At 44.4% G+C, this 13,631-nt stretch overlaps 1 protein-coding gene across 1 annotated transcript in view; it reads left to right on the forward strand.

Moving 5' to 3' along the window:
• The first annotated feature begins 540 nt into the window (after positions 1 to 540).
• The window catches only part of MRPL3 (mitochondrial ribosomal protein L3), a 157,097-nt gene continuing 144,006 nt past the window's right edge, over positions 541 to 13,631 (forward strand). Inside the window, exons 1-2 of the mRNA XM_075316633.1 lie at positions 541 to 742; positions 3,255 to 3,436. Coding sequence (XP_075172748.1) covers positions 663 to 742; positions 3,255 to 3,436 — 262 coding nt within the window. The 5' untranslated portion in view covers positions 541 to 662. The remainder of the gene's footprint in view (positions 743 to 3,254; positions 3,437 to 13,631) is intronic.

Below are 13,631 nucleotides of genomic sequence, written 5' to 3' on the forward strand. Positions count from 1 at the left end.
GGGACATAGATACAAGCATGGGATGGAAATGTTTTGTGCTGAGGAAAAAAGGCTCTTTCCCTCAGCACCCAGCTTTCCCATGCTCTGGTATACATCTTCTCTCAGCACCCAGCTTTCCCATGCTCTGATATGGGAAAGCTGGGTGCTGAGGGAAAGATGTATAGCAGAGCATGGGGAAGCTGGGTGCCGTGGACAAGATGGATATCAGAACATAGGAAAGCTGGGTGCTGATAGAGGGATTTCAGATCATGGGAAATCTGGGTGCTGAGCGTAAGAGCCAAGTGTCAGCGTCATTATCCCGTACTCTAAGTGTCGGTGTGGAGGGTGGCCCGGGTCCAAATTTAGCAAACTCTAGTTACGCCCCTGGTGCTATTATTGTACAGAGTGGTTCTATTATTGATAATATCATTGCTATTTCCTTGGTACTTTTACACTCTGCCTTTATTTATTGATCTTTTTACACAATTTTTAGTCACCTGTACGGAGGAGGCAGGAGAACATCAAAACTACCGCGCAGACGGAACCTTGCTTCCCGAGCGTCGTGTTTCCGGGCGGAGGAATAGAGTGACGGACAGGAAAACACTGGTGACTTTCTCATGTCGCCGCAAAGGACGAGATTCTTGTGCCGGTAATCCCTGTACCCATCACAAGAAAGAGCCGACATGGCGGCAGCGCGGCTGGGCTGGAGGCTGCTGTCTGCTCGGTGCACGGCGCTGGGCAGGAACCATGCTCTGAATGACTGGTGAGTTGTAGGCGGCATGGCTCTGTACACAGTGCTGTGTCTGCATCACGTGACTGTGTGTGTGTATGTAATATATATATATATATATATATATATATATATATATATATATATATATATATATATATATATATATATATATAAAACACACACACTGTTGTCATGCATGCACCCTACATTGTATGTCCATCATTGATGTTCGTCCATTGAGCAGATCTCACGGGGCTGATGCATTGCAGTGTTATAAGCCAGCCAGTCGTTACACAGTCACTTTGTGGCAGCTATTACCCCCAATGTGCTGCCATAATTGTGATTGCCGCTGTGTCCCTTGATGCTTGTTCACACCTATTTGATCCCATGTCAAAATCTGCATCAGATCCCCCAACACTGGAAAACAATGTGCTATAGAAATGAGTAGTATGCTCTTATTTCACATAGAAATGCTGTTGCATTTCATAGCTGCACTTCTGTGGGTCAATTTGGACTTTAAGAGGCTGTCCTCTCCATTTATATTGAGGTCCTGTTCTTAGGAATAGGGATGAGTGAGCACTGCCATGCTCGGGTGCTGTGTACTCGGAACGAGTAGTCTGATGCCCGGGCGGGAGCAATTCGAGTACCTTAGTATAAAGGAAGTCAGTGGGGAACTCAAGCATTTTTCTGGAAGCGCTTCCTAAAAAATGCTTAAGTTCCCCATTGACTTCTGTTATACTCAAGTTGCGCCGATCCAAGTGACTGCTCGTTATGAGATCCGAGCACGGTAGTGCTTGGTCATCGTTATTTAGAATATGTCATCAACATGGGAGTACCACGCACAGGGTTCTGTGCTAGGACTGATTCTTTTTAATCTCTCTATTAATGACCTTGTGGATGGGATTGATAGTAAGGTTAGGTTCGCACACTGCGTCTTTTTGACGCTGCGTTTTTGTGCGTTTTTGGCCGCTAAAAACGCACAAAAACGCACATGCGTCGAAAGAACGCATCAAAAAACGCATGCGTTTTTGCCGCGATTTGGTGCGTTTTTGGCTGCGTTTTGCTGCGTTTTTGATCTCTGCGTTTTGCTGCGTTTTTCCAATGCATTGCATGGGGGGAAAACGCAGAAAAACGCAGGAAAGAACTGACATGTCCATTTTTTTTTAACTCAAAAACGCAGGTAAAAAAAACAGATGTGTGCGGACAGCAAAAATGAAAACTCATAGACTTTGCTGGGGAAGCAAAGTCCTGCAGTTTTGAGGCCAAAAACGCACCCGAAAAACGCGCAAAAACGCCACGAAAAACGCACTGTGCGCACATAGCCTAAAGTATCAGTCTTTACTGATGACACCAAACTTTGTAGGATATTAAAAACTGAACTTGATAGTACAATTTTAGAAAAAGATCTGGATAAGATGTCAGAATGGGCAGATACTTGGCAAATAAGATTTAATGTTGATAAATGTAAAGTAAGTAAAGTAATGCACCTAGGACGGAGTAATCCTATAGCTGCGTATACATTAAATGGAAGTAAACTCGGGACTACAGAACAGGAGAAGGACTTGGGTATTTTCATTACAAATAAGCTGAGCAGCAGCACTCAATGTCAAGCAGCAGCTGCTAAAGCAAACAAGATTTTAGGGTGTATAAAAAGAGAGATTAGATCCCGTGATCCCAATGTATTGTTACCCCTCTATAAATTACTTGTAAGGCCACATCTGGAATATGGGATCCAGTTTTGGGCTCCACATTGTAAAAAGGATATTAAGAAGTTGGAGTCAGTTCAAGGGCAGCTAACTAGACTACCTTAAGGAATGATGAGAGGTTGGAAAAGTTAAATATGTTTAGCTTAGAAAAAAGACGTCTCAGAGGAGATCTCATTTATATGTATAAATACACGTATGGTCAATATAAAGCACTGGCACATGACTTATTTCTTCCAAAGACAATACTAAGGACCAGGGGGCACTCACTGCGAGTGGAAGAAAAGCGATTCCGGCAGCTAAATAGGAAAGGGTTCTTTACAGTTAGAGCGGTCAGACTGTGGAATGTTCTACCACAAGAGGTAGTAATGGCAGATACTATAACAGCTTTTAAAAAAGGGCTGGATGATTTCCTCAGTACACAACATTGTTGGTTATAAATGACTTGGGCACAAAATGTAGAACTGGTGGAGGAAGGTTGATCTAGATGGACCTAGGTCTTTTTTCAACCTATGTAACTGTGTAATATAAGCTCGATGATTGTCATATGTGTTCTTTTATACGCACCCATTTACTTATGATGGGCAAGTCTGATTTAGAATATGGATCAAAGTAGTGAGTGCTGTGATTTGTTTTTATGTTCAGACCATAGATGCGTGTGTAAACACGTTGATGTAAACTACCACAATGGCTTTCGTTGGTCAGTGTGATGTTCATACGCTGTCAGTTTTGTAGACAGACCGCACATGGACATTTAGTATGTTCGTCTGAACGAGCCCTATGTGTACTATGCTTGAATCCTTATCTTTGGTGTTAATTCTTTTCCTAAATCTCCACAGCTGCCCGACCAGTGTCCTGATAGTCCGATATAGCAGCATTCATACCTGGTGGGATGAACATCTCTCCGAACAAAATAAAGAATATATGAAACAGATGAATTCAGAGGAATACAAAAAAATGACCGCAAGCAAACTTTGTCCTCTAAAAGATGAGCCGTGGCCTATAAAGCCCTGGGAACCAGGTAGGTTAATGGGTTTCCATCATGGGTGAGGTATTCTTTTGTGTTTTCTAATTTATACCATCAGTTAACCTCTTTACGACCGACTGATTTTGCTGCTGCATTTTTTTCGCCATTCTTTTTTTGAGAGACGTACCTTTTTTTATTTTGCAATCAGTATGGACATATGAGAGCTAATTTTTTGCAGAATGAGCTGTACTTTTAAATTAAACTAAGAGTTTTACCATATAGTGTACTGGAAAACGGCAAAAAAATTCCAAGTGCAAAAAAACTGCGATTGCACTATTGTTTTTGAGATATTTTATTCACGGTGTTCACTATATGGTAAAACTGATGTGTTGATGTGACACCTCAGGTCGGTGCGAGTTCGTAGACACCAAACATAAATAGTTTTACTTTTATCTAAGGGGTTTAAAAAAAAAATGAGAAGTTTGTCAGAAAAAAGTGCCGTACGTTTTGCGCCATTTTCCACTACCCGTAGCGTTCCCATTTTTTGGGAACTATGGCTCAGTGATGGCTTATTTTTTGTGTCTTGAGCTGACGTTTTTAATGGTACCATTTTTGCACAGATGCTACATTTTGATCATGTTATTGCATTTTGTGCAAAATTTGTGGCGACCAAAAAACGTAATGTTGGCATTTTTAAACATTTTTTGCCACTAAGCCATTTACCGATCAGATTTTATATTTTGATGGATCAGGCATTTCTGAACGCGGTGATACCAAATGTGTGTGTATTTTTTATTTTCTTAACCCTTTAATTTTCAATGGGGAGAAAGGGGGGTGATTTGAACTTTTTAGTTTTTTTTTTCTTTTAATTTTTTTTTTTCTTTTTATTTTACTAGGTCCCCTATGGGACTATAACAACAGTATGATCACTCATTCATTTCTCCCGATCAGAGCACCATCGCTCAGACCGGAAGAAATGGTCATCTCTTGTAACAGCCAGTACTCGGCTGTTTGTTTACAAGACCTTAGTCATGTGAGCACAGGAGTCATCACATTGCCCTGTCCTGCCATGACAACTACAGGAAGTCACGTGACTTCCGGTATCGGCCTGTGTGTAAATTTTCAGCACGATCTTGGTTATAATGGCGCTGTCACTTATTGACAGTGCCATTTAAGGAGTTAAAAGGCATGGGCGGAACACAATTCCACTTGTGCCTGGCAGCTACACATGTCAGCTGTAAAAAGCTAAGATGTGCGCTGAACTCCCTTGGCTGCTTGGAGCAGCCAGGGGACATTAACACTATGACCGCTGGATGTAATTTTACCGCACATGGTCGTTAAGGGGTTAATATTTTTTCATGCAGTGGAAATCAGTAGTGCCTTCTCGTTATGTTGCCTGATCCATATGTAGGGCACTAGCAAGTGTTGTGTTCTGGTTTAGTTGTACATATCCTGACGTAAAGTGAGCGAGCACTAATGCTGGTTTCATGCCTCGTTTTCTCCTGTCTGAATCCTTGAAAAATGGAATTGGGACGTTCTCCAGACATCATTGAGGCAAACGGGACTATAAAATATTATATCCTACACTCATTTGGTGTTCTCTGTCAGTTTCCACTTCAGTATGGTAGATTATGCTTTTGTACAAAATATATATATATATCTCTCAATGTTTAAAAAAAAAAAACCATGACAACCTATTATCAATACATATTGCGTGGTATACATAATTAGAGTCCCTGGAAAGGTGGATAAATATCCAACATTAATTGGAGTATTTCCAAAGCAGATTTACCGCTGAAGGTGGCAAAGGCTGTCAGTCTCAGGAAAAAAGTCCTCAAACCAGCCCAACGCACGTTTCAATCAAGATTTTCTTCTTTAGGATAGAGGTGCTCCTCTTACCTTCCGTTGCCTCACCGGCCTCATGGTTTTTGTAGTCCACCGGTACAGGATGTGTATATCGGATAACCATCGTGACCGATACCGGAGCTTCCGCTGCCAGCGCGCTGACGTCAAAGCCAGGAGCCGCTTGCCTCTGATTGGTCAGCGCGCTGCCTTTGAGAAGCGGCTGACAGCCGAAGTTCCTCCATCGTCGCGATGGTTACCTGATACATATCCTGTACCGGCAAACTTCAAGAACCAAGAGGCCGGCGAGGGAACGGAAGGTAAGGTGAGCATAATGTGTGTGTTTGTATGGACTGCAAGAGCGGGTCAGAGCGCGGTAAAAGTACAGAACCGAAAGTGTGCGCGGTGAGTATTTGCTCGTACAGCAAAGCGAAATACTCGCACACCAAGTTACTAGTAAACCGAGGTTTCACTGTATAAGCAAGCATTGCTTCAATGTTAAAAATGGCTTTTTGCTGAACAGTGTATCATGTATCAATATGCCACTACCGTGATATCTCCTTATTAATCAAATTGCCAATATTTATAGTAGATTCAACCATCTTAAAGCACACCAATCACCAGGATTTTCCAATATAAGCTAAAGCCAGTGCTATACTGGGGCTATCACTCTGATCCTATACATATCTTTGTCAGTTGTCAGCTCGGATGTATAGGTTTTCAAACCCAAGCAAGTAAAGCTTGTAAAATGAAGAGTTTTTTGAGTGACAGCAGCTGCCGATCAGCCAATAGCTGGTGTGGGGTTTAATAGTGATTCCCGCCCCCCCGCCTGTTGTTCCTCCCCCTATCTGTTATTTATCCTATTTCCATTCTAGAGACATTTTACTAATGGTTGTGACTATGAATCATGCTGGCTATAACGACCTATGCTGATGTCATACCCATGTGACCAGAAGGGGCGGGGCCTCAGCCATAACTGATACCAAAAAGCAACATTATTTTTCTGTTGGCTGAGGCCCCGCCCCTTCAGGTCACATGGGTATGACGTCAGCCCAGGTCCTTCTAGGCACCATAATTTATAGCCCAACTTTCTATAGTGTAATTAGCATAAATAACAGGGTGAGGATGGTCAGGCAGGGAGGCGGTAATCACTATGAATACCCACCCCAACTAACAGCTGATCAGCAGCTGCCGCCAATCAAAAAGCTGCTCATTTTACAAACTTTACTTGTTTGTGTTTTAAAACCTATACATCCGAGCTGACCACTGCAGGTATGTATAGAATCGGCCTGATAGTGCCGGTATAGCACTGACTTTAGGTTATATATGAAAATCCTGGTGATTGGTGCACTTTAAGCATTAGTGCTTGTTTTGGATTTACAGACTAAATACATTGAGTCCGTTTTAACTGAATGATAGTTTGGAAAATGTTTTTGATTAAGCATATGTCCCCTATACATTTCACCTTTTCCACATAGTACTTATTGTTCTCTCCTGTTACTTAAATTCCATTTATTTCAATTCCATGTGTTCAGCTAATATTGTTATATATAGTCATAACTCGTTTATGTCAGGTACTCTAAGTACTTGTGTAGGGCTTCCCTGGGACCTTCGTACACACAAACATACAGTGGAGTTTTGGAATTTTGACCATTAATCACCATATTTTTTTACCTTGCCTGAAAGAAAGGTCCCTGATTTCCTTATTGGATGCCTGACGTCAGACAGTGAGCTATGAATCACGCTAAAGTAGATGGACGAGGCCTCAGGAGGCAGAAGCTCTTGACATACCCTGTCATGCCAATAATATGTAAAGTCTCATCTGCACTGGAAATATATAGCTGATTTCTTGGGAATGCAGAAGCAGAACATATAAAGTTGTCAATTTAGCTTTCAAAGACTTGCATTTCCATACATGTGGTCTGGGAGGATTAATCTTACCAATTCCATTTTGAAGGGATTGTCTCATGTGTGTAAATAGTTAAGTTCTTGTAAAAACTAGCAACTTTGCAATTTACTTGTTAAAATTCATCTCCATTCTCAAAAAATAGGGCTTTTTAATTCTGTAGTTACCTGTGTGGTTACGGGTCACATTAGTGCAGGTGGTCTCCTAGTGTAAGGCTATGTGCGCACGTAGCGTATTTGCATGCAGTTACGCTGCGATCTGCACCGCAGCGTAACTGCATGCGTCCTGTGTCCCCAGCACAATTTATGGAGATTGTGCAGGGGCCGTGCGCACGTGGCGTATTAGAGCACAGCGCTTTGGCTGCTGCCCGAAGCGCGCGTTCTAAGAAGTGACATGTCACTTCTTTCCTGCGCTCTGCCTGCAGCCCCCGCTCTGTCTATGAGAGGGGCTGCACTCAGAGCGCATGGAATCGGCTTTTTTTTTCATTACGGACTCTTTCTGCAGCGATTTGAAGCGCACATGTGCTGTTCAAATCGCTGCAGAAATTTCTGCAGGGCAGAACGGTACGTGCGCACATAACCTAAGAGCTCACACTTACAAAGGTTGCTACATGGCCTGTAAGGTTTGCTCTGAAGCTGGTCACTCCGCTGTTTTCGGCCAGCTTCACTGCTCCAGTGTTCCTGTATGGAGTGGGCGACACTTTCCATGTTGCATTCTAAAATTAAAAAAACAAGTCAGCAATGTAGCACAGTCACTGGTCCCAGCAGTCACCTGTTTGGCTTACTTTGAAAATTCAAGTGCACCAAGCTGACCCTAAGTTGGTACAATTCAAGATGAGCTGCTGTTTCTGTGGAAATTGGCTTTGTAACCTCATAACCCCACATCCTAGTAATCACTGCAATAGGAGCCTAGATAATTAAAAAGACTGCAAAAAGTCTTAGGGTCACTCTTATTCATGCTCTTCTGTCCTACTACACCTTACTAGTAATCGATATCCCTCTTGCTTTACTCACCTGTAATCCACTCTGAATGCAGCAGCTGGAATCCTATTTCTGTCCAGCCACTACACTGATGCCTTCACACTGTACCAGTCATTGCATTGGTTGCCAATCCGCTATAACACCCACAAAGCACTCCATAGCTCTGCACTGCCATCTCCTTTATTGTCTCTTTCTACCACTCTGCCATATCAATTATTTTCATTCGTGTAACTATTCCCTGTTTTTCCCAAATTTTCCTCAGAATCTGGTCCATTATACCAGCGGTTCCCATACCCTTCATGTAAACTGAAGCGATTTATATCTGTACCATTACTGTACTGGGTTATGTCTGGTTCATGCAGTGTTATTTGAATGCCCTATTTATTATATTGAAGACTGGTCCAAGCATGATAAACATTTTATCATTAACTTTTGTGTTGCCCCTATTTCCTCAATGATTCTACATTGCTGCTCTCCCCAATGTCCAGCGCCGCTCTTCTCAGTGACGTCACCGCTCTGCAGACTGCTCTGTATCACACTGCGCTCTGACCCCAAAGTGACTTTTCCAGTGTTGGTCTATGTAGCATCTGATCAATGCTCCATAGGCTGTCTTTGTAAATGAGACTTCCAACTCGCGCATAGTGCATTGAATGAGCCGGCAGGTCCCGTTTGTTGTGATATCACTGAGAAGAGCAGACTATATAATAATAATAATAATATTTATTCATTTATATAGCGCTATTAATTCCACAGCGCTTTACATACATTGGCAACGCTGTCCCCATTGGGGCTCACAATATAGAGTCACTATCTGTATGTTTTTGGGAGAAAACCGGAGTACCCGGAGGAAACCCACACAAACACGGGGAGAACATACAAACTCCTTGCAGATGGTGTCCTTGGTGGGATTTGAACCCAGGACCCCAGCGCTGCAAGACTGCAGTGCTAACCACTGAGCCACCGTGCGAGAGTGATGGTAGGTTAATATATCAATAAATTCACAGTACATTACATATATGTATATGTATATATATATATATATATATATATGTATGTGTATGTATATATATATATATATATATATATATATATATATATATATATATATATATATATATATTTATATAAAGAATAAAACAGGAGAGCCAGCACATAATGTGCACTGCACTAAAATTCCAAACTGTACTTTTTAATAAAACTAGAGATTTTTGGCAAAAAATTGCAATCTTTTGAGTTACCCCGCCACGTCACAGCAAATCTCTATGGGACAGTCCTACTCTAAAATAATTTATTTAAAATGTGCCGTATGGCCTCACATATTTAAAAAAGTAGAACTGTTCATAGCAACAATTACCTGGTGCTTTTCAGTCCCGTATTTATGACTGAATCATGGCTGTGGGTGGGACAGGCCCAAGCAAATGCTGCATGAAATGAATAGCCTGTGGACAGGGCCTGATGACTGAATGTGAACAGCCACCAATTGTCAAAATCCGACCGGTAGAAAACATATTAGTGTGCATGGCAAGGTGGGGGTCAACCACCGACCAATTCAATAAAGGTTACCTGATGCTTTTCAGTCCCACCCACAGCCATGATTTAGTCATAGGTACGGGATTGAAAAGTACCAGGTAAGTGCTGCTATGAACAGTTCTACTTTTTTAAATATGTGAGGCCATACGACACATTTTAAATAAATTATTTTAGAGTAGGACTGTCCCATGAGAGTTGCCGTGACGTGGCGGGGTAGCTCAAAAGATTGCAATTTTTTGCCAAAAATCTCTAGTTTTATTAAAAAGTACAGTTTGGGATGTTAGTGAAGTTGGGATTATGTGCTGGCTATATATCTATATATATAATTGCCTTATTCTGTCTGTCTGTCTGTCTGTCTGTCTGTCTGTCTGTCTATCTGTCTGTCTGTCTGTCATGCTCCAAAATTGTGTCCTTACGGTGACACAAAGCTGATTGGCCGCTGGGCTCGCCATGGCCCCGCCCCCCCACACGGATTGGCCGCTGCGCCCCCACACGGATTGGCCAGCCGCTCGCCCAGGCTCCGCCCCCCCCACAGATTGGCCTCTCGCCCCGGCACCCTGCAGGCATTGGCAATTCGGCCACGCCACGCCCCGCCCCCCTCACGCAATGCACGTTAGCTCTGGCCCCACCCCCTCCCTCCTCCCGCGCATTTCTCGAACTGACACGGCTGTCACGGAGGTGAGTACGGTACTCCCTGCCCACCCCCCCCCCTCCCCCCCCGCCCCCGCCCACGCTCGCACAGGACTGGTGTGGATACGTTGCTAACCATGCTCGCATGGTTACAAGCGCTGTCACGGAGGTGAGTACTGTACTCCCTCCCCCCCCACCCTCCCCCCCCGGCCCCCGCTCGCACGGCAGTGGTGGGAGTGGTGTGGATACGTTGGTATCAAGCCCATCAAGGTCCTGCTGCGCCAGAAGATCCACACGCACACACACAAACATACACACACATCAGATCACACTCACACTCACTCTTACACACACCTCACACACACCTCACACACACCTCACATCGCATCCACATACTCACAACATCCTGGGATATCGCTTGCTTCTCGGCGGCGAAAATGTGCTGTTGTGATCTTCCAGGACCTGACGGAGGATCACATGGCCAGAAGCATGTGATATCCCCGGATGTTGTGAGTATGAGCGCGTAAGTGCGATATCGTCAGTGTCTGTGTGTGTGAGTGGATGCGATCGGGTGTGTGTGAGTGGATGCGATCGGGTGTGTGTGAGTGGATGCGATCGGGTGTGTGTGAGTGGATGCGATCGGGTGTGTGTGAGTGGATGCGATCGGGTGTGTGTGAGTGGATGCGATCGGGTGTGTGTGAGTGGATGCGATCGGGTGTGTGTGAGTGTATGCGATCGGGTGTGTGAGTGTCGGCAGAGGACCAGGCCGTGCTGGAGGAGGCTGGGAGCAGAGAGGCTGATCATGGGGAAGAGGGGAATGCTGATGCTGAAGGAGGCTGGGATGGGAAGGCTGGGAGGAAGGAGGCTGGGATGGGAAGGCTGGGAGGAAGGAGGCTGGGACGAGAGAGGCTGATCCTCAGGAAGGCTGAGGAGGGGAGGCTGATGCTGAGGGAGGCTGGAAGGAGAGAGGCTGAGCAAACGTGCTCCATCCGCCATACTGCGCACTCCCCATCGTGCTGCATCCCCCATGCTGCGCACTCCCAAACGTGGTCCATCCGCCATGCTGCGCACTCCCAAACGTGGTCCATCCGCCATGCTGCGCACTCCCAAACGTGCTCCATCCGCCATGCTGCGCACTCCCAAACGTGCTCCATCCGCCATACTGCGCACTGGAGCACGTTTGGGAGTGCGCAGCATGGCGGATGGAGCACGTTTGAGAATGCGCAGCATGGCGGATGGAGCACGTTTGAGAATGCGCAGCATGGCGGATGGAGCACGTTTGGGAGTGCGCAGCATGGCGGATGGAGCACGTTTGGGAGTGCGCAGCATGCCGGATGGTGCACGATCGGGAGTGCGCAGTATGGCGGATGGAGCACGTTTGGGAGTGCGCAGCATGGCGGATGGAGCACGTTTAGAAGTGCGCAGCATGGCGGATGGACCACGTTTGGGAGTGCGCAGCATGGCGGATGGAGCACGTTTAGGAGTGCGCAGCATGGCGGATGGAGCACGTTTGCAAGTGCGCAGCATGGCGGGTGGAGCACGATGGGAGGTGCACACCTCCCCCCAACACACACACACACGCGCACTGCACAACACACACACACTAGGAATCACAAACAACGCCCTACACAGACACCCACACAGACAACGCTGCACACACAAATATACGCACATACTGCACAACACACACATTGCTCAAAACATACCTCCCCCCAAAACACACCACACACACACAAACCGCACAACACACACACACACACACAACGCTACAGACACACAGCGCTCCACAAACAACGCAACACACGCAACACACATACAACACCGCTCTCACCCCCCGCGACACTCAGAACATGTACAGCGCCCTACACAAACACTTGGTAACTACACACAACAACATCTATATATATATATAACAAAAATCATACATGAACTACACAATACGTAAATTCTAGAATACCCGATGCGTAGAATCGGGCCACCTTCTAGTATATATATATATATATATATATATATATATATATATATATATATGTATGTGTGTATGTGTGTATGTGTGTATGTGTGTATGTGTGTATGTGTGTGTGTGTGTGTGTAATGTAGTGTGAATTTAATGATATATTAACCTACCATCGCTCTCTTCTGCTCTTCTCAGTGATATCACAACAAACGGGACCTGCCGGCTCATTCAATGCTCTATGCGCAAGTTGGAAGTCTCATTTACAATGACAGCCTATGGAGCATTGATCAGATGTGGTGGCACTCCTATTTTATTCATATATAGATATAATTTTTTATTTTTTTTTAATAATACAGATTTTAATGGGCGTGCTTCTTTAAGTTGATGAATATTGTTGCTCTAAATTGTAAAGTGCTGTGGCAAATAATGGTGCATTAGAAATAAAAATATTATTTATTACCACAGTTTAAACCCTTAACCGGAATCTGTCACCAGGTTTTTGTCACCCCATCTGAGAGCAGCATACTGTAAGGGCAGAGATCCTGATTCCAGCGATGTGTCACTTACTGGGCTGCGTAATGTAGTTTTGAGAAAATCGCTGTTTAATCAGCAGTAGATTATCATTACAGGACTACTTGGTGGGCTGCCAGGTAGTCCAACATATTCATGAGTTCTGTATAACTGCTAGATCTGCAGCAGAGAAAACATTGATTTATCAAAATGACAGCAAACAGCTCAGTAAGTGACACATCACTGGAATCAGGGTCTCTGTCTCCACATTATGCTGCTCTCACATGAGATAGCAAAAACATGAAAACAGAGTCCTTTTAAGTTGCTGTCAATCATGACATGGGCATTTTAAGAGATTGGATATGGAGAGGACTTCTCTTAAGTGAACTCCCCTTTCCCATAACTGTTGATGTTTTTCATGGCAGCCTGAAGCACTCCCTTATCTACCTGTTTGTATTCTTATGAACATAAAGGCTTTTACAATGGTTTGTAATACTACAGTATTGCACATACCACCCAACCTTAAACAATAAGAAACAGGAGCACATGCCGTGGTACTCAAAGTGACAATGTTATATATTCTCTTTATTTTATGCTTGCAACTCTCAACACTCAGTATGATGCCCCCACAGTACATTCAGCGCAACACAGTATGATGCCCCCACAGTACATTCAGCGCAACACAGTATGGTGCCCCCACAGAGTATAATACATTCCAAAGTTTCCCCGCACACAGTTTAATGCTCCTCACAATGCCACACAGTATGTTGCTCTCATTGTCCCCGTCCCCTCCACACAATGTGTTGCTCTGTGTCTTCCCTCACTTCTCCCACACAGTATGATTCTCCCAGTAGCCCCACACATAGTGCCTTTCACAGTAGCGTGCCCCCACAG

Source organism: Anomaloglossus baeobatrachus, chromosome 6 (genome assembly GCF_048569485.1).
Source record: "Anomaloglossus baeobatrachus isolate aAnoBae1 chromosome 6, aAnoBae1.hap1, whole genome shotgun sequence".
NCBI classification, from domain to species: domain Eukaryota; kingdom Metazoa; phylum Chordata; class Amphibia; order Anura; family Aromobatidae; genus Anomaloglossus; species Anomaloglossus baeobatrachus.